The 16,366-nt window shown below is 44.3% G+C and overlaps 1 protein-coding gene across 1 annotated transcript in view; it reads right to left on the reverse strand.

Annotated features, from left to right (window-relative positions):
• Nucleotides 1-16,366, reverse strand: part of HMCES (5-hydroxymethylcytosine binding, ES cell specific) — a gene marked incomplete at its 5' end in the record, with an annotated part of 25,973 nt that continues 9,607 nt past the window's right edge. Inside the window, 4 exon segments of the mRNA NM_001133598.1 lie at nt 1-1,559; nt 4,004-4,196; nt 7,605-7,786; nt 15,321-15,446. Of these exon segments, the coding sequence (NP_001127070.1) occupies nt 1,323-1,559; nt 4,004-4,196; nt 7,605-7,786; nt 15,321-15,446 (738 nt within the window). The 3' untranslated portion in view covers nt 1-1,322.

The raw sequence follows: 16,366 nt of genomic DNA on the forward strand, positions 1-16,366 counted from the left end.
TTTCATTTTTGTCATTTATTAACCTGGAAGCAAATATGACAAAACAGTCATACTAGTAAGTCATCTGAATTTTTTAAATCTCTTAATAAAACAACCAAATCCCACGCAAATCAGTCCACAAGGGAGGCCCCCGCCTTCACAGTGCAGGGTGACTGAGTGTACAACTACCGGCCAACCCCCGCCTCTCAACCGGAAGGGAGGGAACTCAAAAGAGGAATTTAGAGAAAAGGCGGAGAGGGCGGGCCTCAGTAAAGGGTAGGGGCGGGAGCCCACCTGGCTCCCCACCCCTCCCGAAACCAGGGGAAAAGCCTGTGGCGTGGCGCTGCTGCAACCCATTAGCAGTTACAGGGCCGAGGCTTCCCGCTGATTGGTGGAAATGCCGATCTTCTGATCCCTGATTTGCATAGAGACTGGAGCCTGCACCCCCGCCCCCCACCAGAAGCAATCGGTGCTAACGGTGCTGCGCCAGGAGCGTTCTGGGCTCGGTGCCGCCCAGTCCTCCTGGTCATCTCGGAAGCTGTTTTCTTCCAGCTGCTTGGGACAGCTTTTGTGAATGCCTCCCTTCTGGATGTTCGAAAGAGGAGTGGCCCGACACTGCTAGAAACTGGTCCTTTCCTTCCCACCTGTGGTAAGGATAGGTTCTGCTATGGCAAGCACTCAAACTCAGGCTGGTTTGAAGCTAAAGGATTCAGACAACTTCCAAGTATCAAGAATGAAAGAAAAAGAAACATAATAAGGAGCCCACCACCAAGACTTGTAGTTATTTCCTCAGAAAGCCCCCATGCCCCATTTGTGACAAAATCCATTCCTGAGGACTGATTCTAGAAGAAACCAAGTAAGATCTAGAACTTTCCCCACCAGCATCATTTTCCAAAATGTAGGCAGAAGTTTACCAAATATAATTTATTCAGGAAAAAAATAAATTTTAAGAACTTATTCTAAAAAACTGAAAGAGCCCAGTGGCTGAGCAGAAAACAGCTTACTATGAGGAGTACCAGATCAGGGCAGAGAATTCCCAGCTGGGTAAGGCATGCTTTGAGGGAAGACTCCACCAGCCCTGCCAGGAAAGGGCAGCAGGCACAGTGCCCCTATGGGGCCCACATGGCTGGTGACAGCAGCAGGACACCTCTTCCAAAGCTGTCCACCAGCCCCACTAGGGGCTCCTACTCATGGTGAAAAAGACTACTTCCCCATGAGCCCACAACTGTCAACTAACACAGTGCCACCTCCTCCCAAAGCAAACACACATACATACAATGTAAGAACCTATTATCAGAACAGCAGTGCAGCAGACCCTGGCCTTGGTCTCTGAAAGTCCTGTGTCACTGGCTGTAAGGACGCTTGGCCACAGGTTCCTCCTCCTTCTCCCGCTTCAGCCATTGCTCTAGGAGTCCTGCAGTGCCTCTCTTGGTGGGGAGTGGACTCTTCTGCAGGAACTGACTGGACCACTGGGGAACATCTGACTCTTCCTTTTGAGGTGTTTTTGAGTCTTCCTTTTTGGGTGACTTTGTGGCCAGCCACTGCAACATCCTCTGGCTACTGCCACTTGCCTTGAGCTCCTATGAGAAACAGGAAAAAGCTCAAACCATACAGCTCAAGCTTTTGGGAAAAGGCCAACTCCAAGGGAAGAAACGGGAAGAGGCATTAGGTAATTACCCAGGCTTGGAAAATGTTACTAAGGGCCAGCTGGGGCCCACCAGTCAAGAGTGGAAAGAGAGGAGTGTGCTCTAAGGGGCAGGAAAGTAGCTCTTAGAGAAGGTTTCACAGAGGATTATGTGGGACCAGCCAGAGAAGAGAGCTGAAATGCATTCCAAATGTGCAGAGAATGAAGCATTCTCAGGGAAAATAATGTAATTCAGCATGACCCGGGGGGAGTGTTGGAAAATGAGACTGGAGAGATACAGAAGAATTTCTAACAGCCACTGTGATAAGGCTAAATTGTTTCCTCTTTGTGCAGACAATCTGTACAACCTTTTCTTGACTGTCACTACTCCCTTCTGCTTCCTTCACATCACACCCCAACCCTGAACTGAAAGGTTCTGAATTAGCACAATGCCACCTCTCCAGAATGTGACATCTTTTGGAGTAAACACCATGGCAGGGCTAGGTACAGTGGTGCATGCCTGTAATCCCAGCACTTTGGGAGGCCTGGGTGGGAAGATCGCTTGAGCCCAGGAGTTTGAGACCAGCCTAGGAAACATAGGAAGACCCCATCTCTAAAAAAAATAAAATAAATGAGCCAGGCATGGTGGTGTACACTTGTAGTCCCAGCTACCTGGGAGGCTGAGGTGGGAGGATCATTTGAGCCCAGGAGTTCAAGGCTGCAGTGAACTATGATCATGCCACTGCAGTCTAACCTGGGCAACAGAGCATGACCCCGTCTCTAAAAAAGAAAAAGGAAAAAAAAAAAGACCATGGCAGAAATGGGCAGCGTCTAGTCCAAAATGAATACAGGTTGAGCATTCTAACCCTGAAAATCCAAGATCCAAAATGCTCCAAAATCCTAAACTTTTTAAGTGCTTACATAACTTTGAAAGGAAATGCTTGTTGGTACATTTCAGATTTAGGATATTCGGCTAGGAAGTATATAATGCAAAGATTCCAAAATTTGAAAAAATTCAAAACCCAAAACACTTCTGTTCCCAAGCATTTTGGATAGGGATATTCAACCTGTATATAGGATTAGTTTTAGAGTTATCTAATTTTTAAAAAGTGCCACGGTTGCAGGAGTTTATCAGAATCAAGACAAAAGAAAAAAAAAGATGACACTGACTGTGGGTATGGAAAAAACTTTAAGAAAAATAGAGAGGGAGACGGCTGTTCTTACAATCATCCTTAACACGGCATTCTAAAATGTCTATTCTTGGAACATTCCAAGTATGTCCTATTTTAAGTCCCTCCATGCCGCCTAAAAACAATCACTACTCCTAAATCCTTACCCCCAAATGTCAGTGGGGGCCAGCTTTTTGCTCTGGAACCTCTCTCCCCACTGCAGGCCTTCTGCTTGTTTGCCTTCCCTTCCTAAAACACACCCTCTGGATCCTTGCTGATTCTAAGAAGTTAAGGTTCATGGTAGGAATGCTCTCAAATCCTCCTGAAGGAGACTAAGGACTGGAGCTCCTGCAACTTGTATTTCGGAAAGCAAAGATACAGAAAAGAGACACCAAAAATCACAGTTAGGGATGGAGAAACAATATGGTCAAGGGCTCCTTTGTCTTTCTCACCATCACTGTCTAGATTAGGAGTCCTCAAATGTGGTTTATCAGACTCATCAAAGAAGCTTTTTTCTTTTCCTTTTTGTGGAGAACAGGGTCTCACTATATTGCCCAGGCAGGTCTGGAACTCCTCAGGTAAAGCTACCCTCCCACCTCTGCCTTCTAAGTGCTGGGATTACAGGCATGAGCCACTGCACCCAGCTGAAGCTTCTTTTTTTTGAAACGCAGTCTCACCCTGTCACCAAGCTGGAGTGCAGTGGCCTGATCTCGGCTCACTACAACCTCCACCTCCCAGGTTCAAGTGATTCTCCTGCCTCAGCCTCCCAAGTAGCTGGGATTACAGGCACGGGCCACCACACCCAGCTAATTTTTGTATTTTTAGTAGAGACGGGGTTTCACCATATTGGCCAGGATGGTCTCGATCTCTTGATCTCGTGATCCATTTGCCTCGGCCTCCCAAAGTGCTGGGATTACAGGCGTGAGCCACCGCGCCCAGCCTGAAGCTTCTTAATTATACAAAAGCCCAAGCCTAGCTCTAAATGTTGATTCAGGATGCCTGGATAGGGTCTAGCATTTACATTTTGAAAGAGTTCTTCTCCTGGGGACCCTGAGTCACAGCCAGGTTTGAGAATTGCTGCTCTACACTACCTTGCTGTGTACAAGGAGTATGAGAGCTTTTGATGGTCCAAATTAAAGGGCTGATCATAAAAGGCCACATCCTAAAAGAAAGGGAACACTGACAGAAGACAGAAAGCTCAAAACGGACTGTACCAGTCACAGGCCCCTACCTTTTTGACCACCAAGTCGACAGGAGCCAGACACTCAGGAGTGTTGTTTCGCGAGTTGTTCACCACAGAAGAGACTGCATGGAAGGTGATGTTCTCTGTCGGGTGGATTAATTTCAGAGCTTCCTGAGTTGAGACTTTACCAAAGTCAAGCCATTTAGAAACTGCCTCCTCTCCATCTAATATGGCAGGCATCCTGGCCAGGGAAGTCAAGACAATGGTTGGGAGAGGTAGCATGAGAATAAGCAGAGAAGGGAGAGAGACTTGAGTCAGCTGATACCTCAAATATCACAAGGGGAGCTTGCCCTCCCTCTGCCCCTCACATGCTGATTGCTGCCATGTGTTCCCTGAGCACAGGGTGACAGGGCACCAGATTCAACACCTGGAGAGCCATGTTATAAAGTTTCATGGCAAAGACAGTGAAGAGTACTAACTGGTCTAGTGTACTCCAGTGTCCACTCTAGTAAATTGGTAAACTTTCTATGACACCCCAGCCTAGAATGAAGGGAAAACAGATCTTGAAAACTTGTCTATCAACAGCAATCTCAAGCCTCACCACCTCTGAAAGACTTACAGTAAGAAAACTGTGAACAAAAGGAAGCCATGCGTCAGAAAAGCAGAGAAGCTGTCAAACATGACTCCTGGTACCCAGAGGATGTAAGGAAAATATACTAGGTTTAGCTTCCAGTTTTATGTCCCAGGCCAATGCAAAGTGTGGCACATACTTTTTGGGTGGTACAGTTGATTCAGATACAGACAAATGTTCATTTGTCTCCTAAATATATACATAACATATAAAATAATGTTAAATACTGTAATGTATAAAATAATGGTACATTTTTAAATGAATGGTGATTTAGATTAAATGAAATATAATTTTTAAAGGTTAATTACTAAAAGAGAACTACATCACATGAAAGCATATTTTGTTTTTTCTCTTCTTTTTTTTTTTGAGACAGAGTCTCGCTGTGTTGCCCAGGCTGGAGTGCAGTGGCGCGATCTCCGCTCACTGCAAGCTCCACCCCCCGGGTTCATGCCATTCTCCTGCCTCAGCCTCCTGAGTAGCTGGGACTACAGGCGCCCGCCACCATGCCTGGCTAATTATTTTTTTTACTTTTATTTTTTTTGAGATGGAGTCTCACTCTGTCGCCCAGGCTGGAGTTCAATGGCACGATCTCGGCTCATTGCAAGCTCCACCTCCCGGGTTCACGCCATTCTCCTGCCTCAGCCTCCCAAGTAGCTGGGACTACAGGCGGCCGCCACCACGTCTGGCTAATTTTTTGTATTTTTTAGTAGAGACAGAGTTTCACCGTGTTAGCCAGGATGGTCTCGATCTCCTGACCTCATGATCCGCCCGCCTCAGCCTCCCAAAGTGCTGGGATTACAGGCGTGAGCCACCGCACCTGGCCATTTTTTTGTATTTTTAGTAGAGACGGGGTTTCACAGTGATCGCCAGGATGGCCTTGATCTCCTGACCTCGTGATCCACCCACCTCAGCCTCCCAAAGTGCTGGGATTACAGGCTTGAGCCACTGCACCCGGCCACATGAAAGCATATTTTCACAGATATAGCCTAGGACAAGGCTAAAGCAGGTAATCCTGACAGGTGTCACACTGCATTCTTTTCAGGAGAACTCCAAAAAATCACTTCAGGGAGTACTCTGCTCTGGCAGAAATTATAAAGGTAGAATACAAGTATAGTCAGTTCTGCCAATGCTTATGTTTAAAACGCAAATCTGTTCCAATGCCACTGATATAGTAGAGAGCAACTGGAGCACAATGCAAATTTTGTGTTTGCTTATGCACAGTTTCATCTGTGAGAAACACGAGGTGAACACAGAAAACTGCACCCAGATGAACTGAGCCACAAAATGCACCCATCTCAAATACTGACTGCTACTTTGGCTCACTGCATACTATTTTACAAAATTGTGTTTTGCTCTTCTTTTGCCTTTCTGAACTTTTCTATATATATAAAAAGATACACACTTAACATCTCAAACATGTCTAAGCTTCCTGGCTCAAAACATGGTAGGCAATGCATGTGAATGCAAACATTTTGAATATTGAAAAGAAGCTTGAAATAGTAAAGGATCCTGGAAGAAAAATGAGAACATGTGATTATTTCCTGAGCAAAGGATATCAAGGAGTCCACATCAGTGATGATGCTACAAAAAAAAAAATGACCATGGCTGGAACAACTTCAAGTACTCCTGCCAGGCACGGTGGCTCACACCTGTAATCCCAGCACTTTGGGAGGCCGAGGCAGGTGGATCACAAGGTCAGGAGATCAAGACCATCCTGGGTAACATGTTTGAAACCCTGTTAGCTGGGTGTGGCATCGTGCGCCTGTAGTCCCAGCTACTCAGGAGGCTGAGGCAGGAGAATGGCGTGAACCCAGGAGGCGGAGCTTGCAGTGAGCCGAGATCACACCACTGCACTCCAGCCTGGGCGACAGAGTGAGACTCTGTCTCAAAAAAAAAAAAAGAAGCACCTGTAAGGTTCATACAAAAAATATATAAATAAGGCCTATATATAAATAAAATCTTAAATACCACAAGTGGCTCCTTTTAGTGCTAGTAGTGGTTAGTTTACTGGTTTCGAACATGGCTACAATTTTCAAAGCTTTCTGCTATTGGGAGAAGCCACAAGTACAGATGAAAATGCGCTAAAGAATTTCTAGCAGTGATACAGAAGTTAATTGGAGGAGAAGGCTATCCATTCAATCAAATATTCAATTTTAATTAAATAGCATCTATTACAAATGCATGCCTCAAAGGAAATACGTTCATAAGAGGAAAACTGTGCCCCAGGATTTAAGACTGCAAAAGATAAAAAATTTTACATAACCTTCCTTCCACAACTTCACAATAACTCATGAGATGTATTTCTTCCAACACCCACTTCCACAAGCAACAAGCAAACTTCAGGTCTTGTCGAGGTAAAGTGCCATATTTATTGTAGTATGTATGTATGTATGTATTTATTTATTGAGATGGAATCTCACTCTGTTGCCCAGGCTGGGGTGCAGTGGCGCGATCTTGGCTCACTGCAAGCTCCACCTCCCAGGTTCACGCCATTCTCTCGCCTCAGCCTCCCGTGTAGCTGGGACTACAGGTGCCCACCACCACGCCCGGCTAATTTAGTTGTTGTATTTTTAGTAGAAACGGGGTTTCACCGTGTTAGCCAGGATGGTCTCGATCTCCTGACCTCGTGATCCGCCACCTCAGCCTCCCAAAGTGCTGGGATTTACAGGCATGAGCCACCGTGCTCAGCCTGTAGTATTTATTTATTTCTTAACCACCTAACATGAATAAAACAGTGCTACTGTTTTACTAGGTTTCCATTATTTTTTTAATGTGTCACTGACAACATTTTAAGTGTTGTCTCCTTAAACCCCACTTTTCCCCTAAGTTACTTGGTTTTTATTCTATCCTTTTGCATAGTACAGTGATTTTTAGGAATGTATGTCATGTTCGAGTCAAACTGATTGTAACTTTACCTTGTAAAGTGACTTGGTTTCCTACTCTCTAAAGCTACCTAAAAGCAGAGGACAAACCATCTTTTGGATCCTTTTGGATCCAGGGGTAAGAAGTATGACTTGCCTGTGGTGGATGTCACTCAAGCCTTTGCAGGAATCCACTGTGATGATGGTATAGGAATACAGGACATCTCCTCCCTCTGGGGGCTCCCAGCAGTCAAAGATCCCAGCCATTGTCAGCAGCCTCCAGTTGTCCCAGACTTTCCCCCAGTTTTCAGGACTATCTGCAGCACCAATGCTACCTGACTGGAAGCAAAATATATGGGCAGATTAGATGCACTCAGCAGACTTTTTCTACATGCAGGTTAGGTACTACTTCAGACTCAAGAGCATGGAAATCATTTTAAAAGTAATTCAGCCCATGTCTTATTAACCCCTCTGTCACCAAAGGAAAGAAGGTTGGTGGCAAATGCCAACTGAAGCTATAGATTCATGGCTCCTTAATACTTTCAGAATTTAACACCTTCACTGGACATTTAGGCCTTCTGTGAACTGGCCCACCATTCTAGCTATTACTTACATTGTTAATTTGAACCCAAACCAGCTGTTGGTAAATGAAGCTCTCATGCAATTTCATGCTCCTGTGTCTTGCTGAAGCAACCTTCCTCTGCCCAAAATGTCCTTCCCACCCTTTCTTAATTGAATTGAATTTCATGCCAATTCCTACTTGCCATTCAAAATTCAATTCAAGGCCTAAAATGTAGAAAGCTGGAAAGAACATCACTTCTATTCTAACAATAAGAAAAAAGCTGGATAATATGCAAAATTATAACTTTTCTTAAATTCATCAGAGAGGTAAGGTTGATCAATTTCCCTGAAATTTAAGAAAAGACAAGGTCCTCCAAGGGGCAATGGGACACAAGTACTGGCTTATTGGCAGCAACAGGAGGAAGACACAAGCCTTCATACAACCAGGTTAAGAATTCAGATAATGTTATTATCACATTTCTACAAGCAGCGTACGGGCTAGCAGGATAGTACAGAATCCCTAGGAGCTGCAAACCTCAGAGGAGTTTGCACCAGCTCATAGGCTCTTCTCCTTGGACTTTGCCAGTGCTCGAAAAAGACTGGGGAGTGGGCAGGAGCCTGGAGGAAGCCATTCTCACTGTTGCATACCTTAAAGGCAAGCTCCTCTGCCTCACCTAATCACTTTTCCCCTAAGGAGCAAAAGTCTTAAGCTGCCAGGGAAAGGGTAATAATAATAATCCCTTTCACGCCTAGGAATCAGGTAAAGACCCAAGGAGGCTGGGGAAGGAGAAAAAGAAAAAGCCCCCTACGCCCTGGGGAAGACTGAGTCAGAGAGCCACATCTGCTTAAGACAGACTGAACGGAGAACTGCCTCCACCCCTGTTTAGACGACAAACATTAAGTGACAAGCAGAAGCAGTCTACTTCTGGAAGAGGGAAAAGGGCACAAGAAAGACCATGTCTAAGGCACAGGCTCACAGGAAAATCCAACAACTGAAGAGAGTAGGGCTGCTGAGAAACCCTCTGGAAAGTCAATCCTTACCCCAAACACTGGATAACACCAGAGCACTTGAAAGCCTGTGGTCAAACAAAGGCACTGTAGGCTGGGCACCGTGGCTCATGCCTGTAATCCCAGCACTTTGGGAGGCCGAGGCGGGCGGATCACAAGGTCAGGAGATCGAGACCATCCTGGCTAACACGGTGAAACCCCGTCTCTATTAAAAATACAAAAAATTAGCTGGGCGTGGTGGCAGGCGCCTGTAGTCCCAGCTACTCGGGAGGCTGAGGTGGAGCTTACAGTGAGCCGAGATCGCACCACTGCACTCCAGCCTGGGCAACAGAGGGAGACTCCATCTCAAAAACAAAAACAAAAACAAAACAAAGGCACTGTAATGAGAACAAAGCCCAAACCCAGTTCAATTCCTGACAAGACTGACTTAACCCCATATATTAATGGCCTAATAGAAGAATTTCCAGACATAAATATTATTAATCTCAGTCTCCGTCCTACATATCATCTCTGGCAACAATAAAAAATTACAAGACACACAAAAAAAGCTAAAGCAATCAACCACCAAGAGATATAGAAATTAATAGAACCAGATTCAAGAGATTACATTTCCCAGATGCTGAAATTAGAGAACTTGAAGTAAGTAAAATTAATGTCAAAGACTCTGGTGGAAAAGGTAGACAACATACATGAACAGATAAGGAATTTTAGCAGAGAGATAGTAACTATAAGAAAGACTCAGTGAACTTAAAGATAGGTCAATAATGGCCAGGCGCAGTAGCTCATGCCTGTAATCCCAACCCTCTGGGAGGCCGAGGCAGGCAGATCACTTGAGGTCAGGCGTTCAAGACCCACCTGGCCAACATTATCAAACCCCGTCTCTATTAAAAATACAAAAAAAATTAGCTGGGCATGGTGGTGCGTGCCTGTAATCCCAGCTGTTTGGGAGGCTGAGGCAGAATTGTTTGAACCTGGGAAGTAGGGGTTGCAGTGAGCCAAGACTGCACCACTGTACTCCAGCTTGGGTGACAGAGCGAGACTTCATCTCAAAAAAAAAAAAAGGTCAGTGAAAAGTATCCAAACTGAAACAGAGAAGAAAAAAAGAAAGAAAAATGGAGAGAATATCCAAGAACGATGGGACAATTAAATCATCTAACACGTGTCATTAGAATCCCAGAAAGAGAAAATGGGGCAGAAGAAATATTTGAAGAGGAAAAAGCCAAGAAATTTCCATAAATTATGAAAGATATCAAACTGCAGATCCAAGCAGCAAAGAGAATAGGCCAAAACACATACACACAATGTATTCAAACAGCTGCCCTAAGAGAAAATCTTAAAAGCAGTGGTGGAGGGAGGTGGAGGGGAAGGTGGTGAGAGCAGCACACATTTATGCATTACATACAAAAGAAAAAAGACAGTTATACACTAGACTTCTCAAAAGAAACTATGAGAGCCAGAGACAATGAAGTGTATTTTTTTAAAGTACTGAAAGAAAACAAAACACCACCGACCCAGAATCTTATACACAGTGAAAAATACCTCTCAAAGACAGTGGTTGCCAGGGGTTAAAGACAGGGAGGTACGGAAAGTGACTACTAATGGGTATGGTTTTATTTGGGGTTGATAACAGCATTCTGGAATTAGTGATGATGGCTGCACAACATTTTGTGGGTTTTTTTTTTTTTTGATAGAGTCTCACTGTGTCACCTAGCCTGGAGTGTAGTGGTGTGATCTCAGCTGACTGCAACTTCGACCTCCTAAGCTCAAGTGATCTTCCCACGTCAGACTACCAAGTAGCTGGGACCACAGGCGCGAGCTACCATGCATGGTTAATTTTATAGATGTGACCCACTGTACCTGGCCAAGGTTTTGAATATACTAAAAACCAGTGTACATTTTAAAAGGGTGAATTTTATTATATGTGAATTATATATCAATAAAAAGCATGTTTTTTTTTTTTTTTTTTTGAGACAGAGTCTCGCTCTGTCGCCCAGGCTGGACTGCAGTGGCGCCATCTGGGCTCACTGCAAGCTCTGCCTCCTGGCTTCACGCCATTCTCCTGCCTCAGCCTCCCGAGTAGCTGGGACTATAGGCGCCCGCCACCACGCGTGGCTAATTTTTTTTGTATTTTTAGTAGAGACGGGGTTTCACCATGTTAGCCAGGATGGTCTCGATTTCCTGACCTCGTGATCCACCCGCCTCGGCCTCCCAAAGTGCTAGGATTACAGGCATGAGCCACTGCGCCCGGCCCCAATGATTTTTTTAAGTAAAGAAATAGCTACTTTTTCAGACAAAAAAAAATCAGAATTTATTACCAGCAGACCCACACTACAAGAAAAATTAAAGTCCTTCAGGCAGAAGGACTGTAATATCAGAGAGAAAACTGGATCTATACAAATAAGTGAAGATCCATGGAAATGGCTAAAATGAAGGTACATGTACAAAGACTTTTCTTATTTTTTACCACTCTAAAATATAATTGACCATCTACAGTAAAATAGCAATGTATTGTAAGTTTATAGTATATGTAAAAATAAAATGCATAACAGTAGCCCAAAAGACAGGAGGAACTGGGAGAATACTGTTGTAAGGTCTTTTCAATAGTAGTGTAGTATATAAAGACAATGTTATTAACTTAAAATGTATGCTGTAAGCTGTAGGGCAACTACTAAAAACTTTTTTTTTTTTGAGACGGAGTCTCGCTCTGTCGCCCAGGCTGGAGCACGGTGGTGCAATCTTGGCTCACTGCAAGCTCCGCCTCCCGGGTTCACGCCATTGTCCTACCTCAGCCTCCCAAGTAGCTGGGACTACAGGCACCCGCCACTGCACCCGGATAATTTTTTTTTGTATTTTTAGTAGAGACAGGGTGTCACCATGTTAGCCAGGATGGTCTTGATCTCCTGACCTCGTGATCCACCCGCCTCGGCCTCCCAAAGTGCTGGGATTACAGTCGTGAGCCACCGCGCCCGGCCTAAAGACATTTTTTGAGAGGTAAAAATAATAAGCCAATAATGGAGATGAAATGCAATTATAAAAGATTATTCCCAAAACAGATCAGGAGAAAAGGAACAAAGAGTTGATGGAACAAATAGAAAACTAGCAAAACAATGGATTTTAACCCAATCACATCAATAATTACATTAAATTAAATGTTCTAAACACAAATTAAAAGAATGATTGTCAGACTGAATCAAAAAGGAAAACCCAACTATCTGTAGTGTAAAAATTAAGTTCAAGTCCAGGCGCAGTAGCTCATGCCTGTAATCCCAGCACTTAGCGGGTGCTGAGGCAGGTGGATCACCTGAGGTCAGGAGTTAGAGACCGGCCTGGCTAACATGGTGAAACCCTGTCTCTATTAAAAATACAAAAATTAGCCAGGAATGGTGGCAGGCACCTGTAATCCCAGCTATTCGGGAGGCCGAGGCAGAATTGCTTGAACCCAGGAGGTGGAGGTTGCAGTGAGCTAAGACCACACCATTGCACTCCATCCTGGGCAACAAGAGTGAAACTCTGTCTCAAAAAAAAAAAAAAAAAAAAAAAGAATTAATGTATATTAAGCTAATACACATTAAGTTCCTAGAAAGAGTAACTGACTAGTAGTAAGTGCTTAATATTTGCTATTATAATTGATAGATGTTTTTATAAATTAATCTTGTCTTGTACCAAATCATTTGTGTGTTACTAGACTGGCTAGACAGGGGATTTTCTTTTTTAATTTATATTTTATTTCAATAGGTTTCTGGGGAACAGGTGGTGTCTGGTTACATGAATAAATTCTTTAGTGGTGATTTCTGAGATTTTCGTGCACCCATCACTGATAGGGAATTTTCTGAGGGTGAGGCAAACTCTCTTGACTACTGAAACTGCCCCAAAGAGTTAAAAAACAAACAAACAAACAAACAAAAACACCAATGACTAAATTCTTGGGCTTACAGGATAGCACATAAGAAAAGAACGTGCTGAAACAGTGAAACTCCCTCCGCTTATAAGATAACAAAACTGGCTGAATTGGTTGGAACCAATAACTGACTAGAGTATATGCAAAACAAGCTTGCTTATATCACAGCCTGAATTTCCACATTTCATATTAATTCCCCCTGAATTTGCACATGAGACCTATACGGAGGCAGGAAGAGATAACTGCACATACCTGAAGACTTTCCAGGCCTCCCCTTTCCTTCCACCAATCACCTACTAATCCCAGAATCCACTCCCTAAACCTTTTTTTAATAAAAGTACTGCCTTAATGCCAGCTAGGGAGACAGAGTTGAGCTGGACTCCTGTCTTATTGTTAGTCGACTTGCAATAAAAAACTTTTCTCGGCCAGGCGCGGTGGCTCACGCCTGTAATCCCAGCACTTTGGGAGGCCGAGGCGGGTGGATCACGAGGTCAGGAGATTGAGACCATTCTGGCTAATACCGCGTCTCTACTAAAAATAACAAAAAATTAGCCGGGCCTGGTGGCACACGCCTGTAGTCCCAGCTACTTGGGAGGCTGAGGCAGGAGAATCGCTTGAACCTGGGAGGCAGAGGTTGCAGTGAGCCAAGATCACGCCACTGCAGTCCAGCCTGGGCAACAGAGAGAGACTCTGTCACACACACACACACACACACACACACACACACACACACACAAACTTTTCCCTGTTACCCAGGCTGGAGTGCAGTGGTGCAATCTCGGCTCACTGCACCCTCCACCCCCCACCCCAGGCTCAAGCTATCATCCCACCTCAGCCTGCCAAGTAGCTGGGACCAGCTACTCAGTGTCATAGTATTGGCTTCTAGCACATTGGGTAGCAAGTCCCTTTTACTCGGTAACACTATTTCCAGTCCCCAAAATGAGATAACAGGTGAACAAACAATTCCCAATTTTAACAAGCAAACTACTAAGAACTCAGGTGCTTTAGCAGTGTCAGACTAAATAATCTAATTAAAAATAAAACATGATGTTGGCATGTCAGATTTGTTTTCAATCCCCTGATAATGTTTTAACATGAACCGTTCAAATTATGTCTTACAGTGAAAGGGTTTTTGTTTCGTTTTTGAGATGGGGTCTCACACTGTCACTCAGGCTGGAGTACAGTGGCACAATCTCGGCTCACTGCAACCTCCACCTCCTGGGCTCAAGTCATCTTCCCACCACAGCCTCCCAAGTAGCTGGGACCACACCCAGCTAATTTTTTGTATTTCTGGTAGAGATGCGTTTTCGCCATGTTGCCCAGATTGGTCTTGAACTCCTGAGCTCAAGCAATCCACCTGCTTTGGCCTCCCAAAGTGCTGGGAATACAGGCATGAGCCACCATGCCTGGCCTGAATCACTGCGCCCAGCCACAGTGAAAGTTTTATGAAGGAAATGTTAAATGTAGAGTTATAATATGACCTAGCAATTCCACTCCTAGGCATCTATCCAAGAGAGATGAAACTATATCCATGCAAAACTTGTACATGAATGTTCATAGCAGCATTATTCATAATAACCAAAAAGTGGAAACAATCCAAGTGTCTATCAATTGATGAATGAATTAACAAAATGTAATCTATTCTTACAAAAAGGAACGAAGTGCTGATCCATGCCAAACATGGGTGAATCTTGAAAACATTATGCTAAATCAAAGAAGCCAGTCACAAAAGATCACATATTCTATGATTCCATTTTTATGAAATGTCCAAAACAGGCAAATCCATAGAGATGGAAAGTAGATTCGTGTTTGACGGGGCTGGGCACAGTGGAGAATGAAGAGTGATTGCTAATGGATATGTAGTTTCCTTCTAGAGTGATAAAAATATTCTAAAAATAGAGGTAATAATTGCATACTTTGAATATACTAAAACATTCCTGAATTGCACATTTTAAAAAGGTGAATTTTAAGGTGAATTATCTCTCAATGAGCTCATTTCATTTCACTTTATTTTATTTTGCAGAGTCTTGCTCTGTCGCCCAGTGCAGTCGTGTGATCATAGCTCATTGCAGCCTCTATCTCATGGGTTCAAGCGATCCTCCCACCTCAGCCTTCCGAGTAGCTGGGACTACAGGCGCACACCACCATGCCCACCTAGTTTTGTATTGTTTGTAGAGACGGGGTTTCACCATGTTGCCCAGGCTGGTCTCAAACTCCTGGGCTCAAGCAATCTTCCCGTCTTGGGCTCCCAAAGTGCTGGGATCACAGGCGTGAGCCACCACACTGGGCCAAAGCTGTTATTTTAAAATAAATAAATAAAACTACGGGGAAGAAAAAAATGTCCTTAGGATTAATTTGTTTCCCTGTGCCTTTCCAAATATATATTGTGAATGCTGATAATGATACCTTCTCTGTCTTGATCTGAGGAAAATAGATGAAGTATGGCTGCCTCTGGTTTGTTCCTTGACATCGCTGCCACTCATAGAATCCATCTGCTAAAACGACACAGCGTCTTCCCTTTCCCAGAGGCACCTGAGGGAAAATGTGAGCAAGATATGGTCTTAGTGATACAATCATGTTTCACAGGCTGCCATTACTTGGAGAACTTGAGTTAAAATCTGAGGTTTGGGGCAGGCGGGTGGCTCACGGCTGTAATCCCAACACTTTGGGAGGCCGAGATGGGAGGATCACTTGAGGTCAGGAGTTTGAGACCAGCCTGGCTAACAAGGTGAAACCCCATCTCTACTAAAAATATAAAAATTAGGTGGGCGTGGTAGTGCACACCTGTAGTCCCTGCTACTTGGGAGGCTGAAGCACGAGAATCACTTGAACTTGGAGGCAGAGGTGGTAGTAAGCCAAGATCATGCCACTGCACTCCAGCCTGGGCAAAAGTATGAGACTCCATCTCAAAATAAATAACACAAACAAACAAATAAATAAATACATAAAATCTGAGGTCTGCCAATGTATGACCTTAAAACAGTTATTTAATTTCTCTGTACCTCTCTTTTTTTTTTTTTTGAGATGGAGTCTTGCTTTGTCACCCAGGCTGGAGTGCAGTGGCGTGATCTCGGCTCACTGCAAGCTCCACCTCCCGGGTTTACTTACACCATTCTCCTGCCTCAGCTTCCCGAGTAGCTGGGACTACAGGTGCCTGCCACCACACCCGGCTAATTTTTTGTATTTTTAGTAGAGACGGGGTTTCACCGTGTTAGCCAGGATGGTCTCGATCTCCTGACCTGGTGATCCGCCCACCTTGGCCTCCCAAAGTGCTGGGATTACAGGTGTGAGCCACCACGCCCAGCCACTCTCTTTGTATAAAGAAAATCACAACTCACACAGATGTTGAAAAGATTAAATAATGTACATAAAAGCAATCACCTCTCTTCTAACAAATAGGTACTTGTGATAGCTAGTCTTCAAAGGTGCCTCCCCAACATGCTTCCCAGTAT

The sequence above is a fragment of the Pongo abelii genome, chromosome 2 (assembly GCF_028885655.2).
Source record: "Pongo abelii isolate AG06213 chromosome 2, NHGRI_mPonAbe1-v2.0_pri, whole genome shotgun sequence".
In the NCBI taxonomy this organism is placed as follows: Eukaryota; Metazoa; Chordata; class Mammalia; order Primates; family Hominidae; genus Pongo; species Pongo abelii.